General features: G+C 31.1%; 1 protein-coding gene across 1 annotated transcript; it reads left to right on the top strand.

Annotated features, from left to right (window-relative positions):
• Positions 1-3,751: 3,751 nt before the first annotated feature.
• Positions 3,752-5,207, top strand: LOC130507363 (extensin-like). Its single transcript, XM_057002081.1, has 2 exons — positions 3,752-4,371; positions 4,761-5,207. Exons 1-2 carry the CDS (start codon positions 3,775-3,777, stop codon positions 5,088-5,090), a joined length of 927 nt encoding a protein of 308 aa, XP_056858061.1. The 5' UTR covers positions 3,752-3,774; the 3' UTR covers positions 5,091-5,207.
• Positions 5,208-6,663: the final 1,456 nt, after the last annotated feature.

The raw sequence follows: 6,663 nt of genomic DNA, 5'->3' as shown, positions 1-6,663 counted from the left end.
ATTCCAAAACTTACTGAAACAAATCGATATTCATATATTGATCATTATTAATATTTTACAAATATTACTGAATAAAATTTTATATTTCACTTAATTTAGCCAAACACATAAAATATTTTTTATTTGTTTACGGAATCCGTTAGAAATAAATATTTGGGTACCCATTTAGGTACTGGTCAATTTTTTCGGGTATAGATTTTTTTGGTTTTGATATTAGGCCATGTTTGGATATAAATTTATGTGTGAGTTTCAAATTGAATCCCCCGGATCTGTATGAATTTTGTTCTAATGTATAAGAAACTAAAAATGTTCAAATAACGAAAGTATTTGAAAATGATTTATATTTGAACAAACTACTAGAGTATGACCCGCACGCCCGTGCGGGTATTTATTCTTACTGTTATATCTATCGATATTTTCTATAGTTTTGGTAGTGTATATTTTTTTTACATTTATCGGTATTAAATATTTGTTTAATATAACAATTATACACCAAAGTTTTTATTTATATGAGTAAACTTTTTATTTATCTATAAATAATAGACAAAGTAAATATGGACTATATACCATTACGGCGAACCCGGGTTCAAATCCCACCGGCCACACGAATATAAATTATTATTTTCAGCTCATTTGAAATTTTGAATATTCATGAGAAGGTTTATCCATGGGATGTACCTCTACCCGGAAGTTAGGTCTGTGTCTTTAATAAATCCGGATTTAACATTTTTCATTTTAAAAAAATGGACTATAATAAAATGGGTAATGGATAAGTCTCGTAAATGTAATTAATATAGGCTAATATGAAATCATAGTTTCTGGAAAGTGTACGTATAAGATTTATAAAAGGTATCTAAGTTACTTTCATTTTTACTATCGGTTCTATTATTAATGTATATCATAGTGTGTTTGGAAAAAATACGTAGCTGCATTAAAATTTGATATATTTTGGTATTACTAAAGGATTATTCTGATTTCTAATTTTTTTATTAGTTTCTTATGAGAATTAAAAAAAATTGTACTTTTTTACGTTTTTGGTAGAGCTAAATTTTAGGAAACAGAGTACTATATTTTAACCATGTCATAAATAATAGGAATATTTATAGGAAGTAAAAAATATTGTAACAATTAGGATCATAAAATTGTGTTTTCTTTTTCTTTCTGTTTGGTTCACAGAGTGGATATCAGTTGTATAAGTTGATGACAAAAAAAATTGTGATTTCTTGTTTTATTTATTAGATTTTCTTGTGAGAACTAAAATATTTGGAGCCTTTTACGGTTATGGTAGAGATAAATTTTAGGAAATTGAGAGTTATGCACTAATCATATCATAACTATTAAGAATATTTTTAGGAATTAAAGACTATTCTGACAATCTAATCGTTAAATTCTTCTTTTAATAATATCTCCTATATATTTTGTCGGATTTTATGAAGTTTCTGAGTAAGTTTTTTCAAAACTTATGTTATTTTAAAAACTATTGGTTATAATAAATAAAATGACAGATGATGCCAAAAGAAAAAATAACAAAATGACAGATTAAAATATATTTACTTCCAAGCTTAAAACATATGATATATAATATCTATGGTTTAAACACGAAGTCAATACACCTCTAAACCAACGTTTTCTTAACAATCTCAAAAACTAAAACACAAACCAACCACCAATTTTTTAATAAAACATTAACACAATTTACGAAAATACCAATTGAATGAAACACACTAATACAATTTACGAAACCCGAGAACCATCACACATGTAATACTATATAAGTAAAATTCTAATGAGGTACCTACATATAAGGCATGTTATATTTAATGGAAAATGTATAACCGATTTGATTATTATTAGGTCTTAAGATTTCCTTTAATGTCAGTGGCAATGCTTTGTAAATATTTAGGAAAAGTCAGGGTTAAATTTTAATTGTACTTCAGTTTTAATAGTATAGATAATGGCTGCACATAACAAAATATTAATATAAAAGTACTGTATACTTGCATTCAAAATCAATTTTTTTAACAACAAACTACACAAATATGTTTATTTGTATAAAAAATTAAAATACAATAATTTAATTAATATAGAAATATGTCACATTGTTTAAACAAAATATCAATATTAAAGTATTATACATTTGCGTTCTAAAATTATTTATTTTAGTAACAAGCCAAATAAATATATTTATTAGAGAGAGAATAAAACAAAGCCAAAAACACATAGTTTACGAGAAAGACTCTATATGTTGAACTTATTATAAAGAATATTTTACTAAAATAAATACATTCAATAATTACAAACAAATAATATATTTTATAAAAGTGAAAATAATACCCGCCCTTTCAAGGGCGGGTCAAAATCTAGTACGGATTAAAATAAGAGCTTTAGTTAAACAATCATGCAAGATAACAAAACAGCCATGAATAATGCGATATAATTATTTACTTTCTATTTGATAAATAACTTAAAGTAAATAGTAAAAAATCTTCAATGAATAAATTTAGGGTAATTGCACTTGATATACACCAAAAAAGGATTTTTAGCTTTTTGATAATGTACTGTTCAACATTCGCAATATCCCACAACTGACTCTATCACGTATATACACGAAATCTGACACGCCTTCGCTACAGTTTCCTAGACCCTTAGCTTTAGCTACACAGGAGGCTACATCACGCATGAGAATTACTGCTCAACTGCAAAAATTTGTGCTAAATGCATTATGAGCTCATCTTTAATGTAAAATCTTTTTAGGTTTTTTTTCCTGTTGGCAGAGTCTAGTAAGGGAGAGTTCTCAGATAATCATCGATTTTTAACTTTGCTTATGTTTGATTTCTTTCAAATTCGGACCCTATTCGTATATCACAAACGTTGGAGTTTTTGCCGTGAAAATTCAATGTATAAACACTACAAGAATAAAGCGTAAACTCCGACAGACATATATCTGAAGTTGGTCGGTAATGGATGTTTATGACGAATTTCCGACAATCAAACTTTTGTTGGAGTCTGAGTCTCGGAAACTCCATTTGTCAGAAATTAATCGGTAAATTCCGATCACAAATAGCGTCGGAAGTGTTTTTAAGAAAGTGGTTCGAACGTTCCGATGAATTCCGAGAAATATACCTGATGAACTTCCGACAACTTAATTTTTATAATTAATATCATTTTCTTTCTGTATTTTCTTTATGCAACGGGTGTATCCGTGTATCTATATTTGATTTTGGCTATGGTAGCACTGCACCCTATATTAACACTACATCGATATTGCTATGGGACATCTGCGTAATTTCCCTACTCCCTCTATTTTTTTTTTTTTTGACTAAACTCCCTCTATATCCGACTAACTAAATAATTTTTTTTCTGCATGGTTTGCTAATTAACTTCTATATCATGGTTTTTCAGCCAATTTGACCTTTATTTTATCCTTGTCATGATTAACAGAAGTTAGAAGGTAACAATAAAAAAGCATATTCCCCCAAAACAACATCTTATTTTCTAAACAGTTCTTAGCTTCTTTTTCGTTTTTACGTTATATTTCTGTTGACATAATCAAATCTTCAACACATTTCATAGAAAACAACGCGATTGATATTTTCAAAAATAACCAGAGAAAAATATTATAACGAGGATTCAGTTTCAGTATCTGATACGATCCGGTAAAATATACTTTGAAATCTATATGCACCGCACAAATAGGTTAAAAGAAACGCCCTTCTATATAATCCCATTCCACAAGTTTCATTCACACTCAATTCATTTCGCACACAGTCAACAATGAAAAGCCTCATTATCGTCGTCGTAGCTCTCCTCTGTGTCATTGTTTCACCGTCCACAGCGATGGGAGGTTGGCCAAAACCTTCAGAAGTCTCTAATGAGGAGAAGCTGATGAATGCCGGCCAACCACAACCCCACTTATACGCTGGTAAATTCAATTTCGGAGATTCCAAAGTATGGAAATGTACCCATAACAACGGATCTGGAGCCGCCATTTCTATTAGTTACCCTTCACCTCCTCAACCACCCTCACGAAAGCCAACGACTCCGTCATCTCCCCCGGCTCCTAAGACGGCTCCGCCACCACTTAAACCCTCACCTCCACGTCCAACTCCAAAGAAGTCTCCTCCACCTCCTAACCCATCTCTTCCGCCTCCTAAACAATCACCTCCGCCTCCTAAACCCTCACCTCCGCCTCCAGCTCCAAAAAAGTCTCCTCCGCCTTATAAACCATCCCCTCCACCGACTCCTAAAAAGTCTCCGCCATCACCTACACCATCACCTCTGCGTCCAGCTCTAAAAAAGTCTCCTCCACCTCCTAACCCATCATCTCTGACTCCAAATCAGTCTCCCCCACTTCCTAAAACCTCCACTCTGGTTAGTATAATTTTGTTAACGTCAAATATATAATTTAGCAATAATTTTTGTTTGATATTTGCTCGTTTCAGTCTATATGACATTTAGGCATAATGCATATATAAATTAATATAAGTTACAAAATACTTATCATAACCCTGTTTATATTAGTGAAAAATGAAGGCAAACAATAAAATAGTTTTTCACTTATAATAAGCACAATTTAAGAACAACACCAAATATTATTTTTGCTTTGAATACTGAATATTGAAAACATCACTTCAAATTAAAACTTTTTTGGCCAAAAACCTTTTAATATCTCTAACGATGATGAATGTTATATTTGTTTATGAGATATTAAACTAAAACCATTTGCATGAGATTTCTGCCTTTGATGTTTATATTTTTAGATCATTCCCTCTCCACCACCGCCACACGAATCAATCCCAGCACAATCCCCTCCAAAAGAGCCAACAACGCCATCAACTCCATGGCCTCATTATCAGAATTGGAATCCGTGGGGGCATTTCATTAACTGCATGGCCGAATTTGGGCCGTCTGCAGTATGTAAGCAACAGATAGAGCTAAGTTACTACACAGGGAGATTTCGTGTAAGTGACCAATGCTGCAACATTTTCGTCAACATGAGAAATGAGTGTTCTGATGTCATTTTGGGCTTCTACGACGATCGCTACTTCCTTCCTCTACTTCGCTGCACTTGCCACGTCAAGATCTACTAACTCCTATTTGGGTCCCTCTTCCCATTAGGGCTTTTTTTTCTTATTTTAGGTTCTTTAGTCATGTACTTTTGGTTATTTTCAGAAAAAAAATAATAAAAAGTGTCTTCCTTTTTTACATTTGGTACTACTATATATTGTCGCCAATGCAGATAAGCAACAAAAAAGAAGAAGAACTGAAGAAGAGTACTTGAACTCATTCTTGAAATGATATTTCATTGAATGATAATAAAATTTATTTAGTGGATAAAATAAAATGGGTTACAATATTTTGGATGATTGTACCATATCATGTCGACTTATTTTTAATGCTGTGGGACACTTTTTTTTTTTTGAAAACACTTCTTTTTGCAACATATTTATTGTCTTATGGGGATATCTTACTCATGTCATTTCTTCTCGAGATGTTATCTTTCATTGATACATTTATCATCTGACTGATATTAGAATCATTGTCCTTTTTATTTTGGCTTATGTTACATGGTGTGTCAATTTTTACAAATGACTCGCGATTGGTGATGCATGTAGGCTAAAACTGGGTGGACTTACTATGTTGCTGGTGGGTTTTGAAATATTTGGATGTTTTGAGTTGCTGGAAGCCCCGATGTTCGTGTTAATGCTTGTGAAATAACAAAACTAAGGAATGACGAATATCTTCAGCCGCATATAAGCATATTTACATGACTCCCAGCTACTGCAACATGTTTACTGCATGATCATTAAACGGTGCATAGTGTTGATGTTAATATGGGTTGAATACTTGTTAGATTTATTGGCAATGATAGAGATGCATAATCTATACTATTAAAGCTGAAGTACGAAAATCAAATGTTTGGCAACATGGATAAAAAAAAATACATTTGATTGGATACATGGATAGCATCTCTAATTATTATTATTACTCATTTTAATAAATAAACATCACACATTTATTTCTAAATATATGCGATCGTTTGTGTTCCCTAAAAACAAAATCTTTGATTTCTAAGTCTCCTATATCGTCGTCCCTAAAAAAAAGAGGTTCATAACAGAGCTTCATATCAATTTGATCATAAAAGCTGACGTAGAAAACTGAGATTGCATGTCAACATATCAAGTAGAAAACAACATATCTTAAGAACTTCATATCAATTTAAGTTTACTTTTTATACATATCGTCTTAGATCAAATTATTTTATCATCATTGCAGTCCAACCGTAATTATATAGATGGCATGTCAACCTTTTTTTTTTGAATAAATTCTTAATATAGTTTTCTTAGTATATTATTGATGATCAAACCGTAAACAGAATACCAAGATCTATTAAACCAGATTCATATTACGTTATGAACTTCTATATCACGTGAATTAGTCCCCAAGTTTGAATTAATGATACCAAATATATTACTTAACTACTTTACAAAATCTACTCATGCATCTCCCACAAATATCTCCATGTTAATAACTCACTTAAATTTAGTGAATCTTACTTACTTTGTTCAATATTATATTTTCACATTCCTTTTCCAATAAAGTATATATTAATAGTTTTAAAAATTTGTTACTAAAAAAAAGAAAAATCGAAGATGAAATCAC

Source organism: Raphanus sativus, unplaced genomic scaffold, assembly GCF_000801105.2.
Source record: "Raphanus sativus cultivar WK10039 unplaced genomic scaffold, ASM80110v3 Scaffold4395, whole genome shotgun sequence".
NCBI lineage: Eukaryota > Viridiplantae > Streptophyta > Magnoliopsida > Brassicales > Brassicaceae > Raphanus > Raphanus sativus.
The sequence above is the reverse complement of the archived record's forward strand: the minus strand, read 5'-3'. Positions and strand labels throughout refer to the sequence as shown.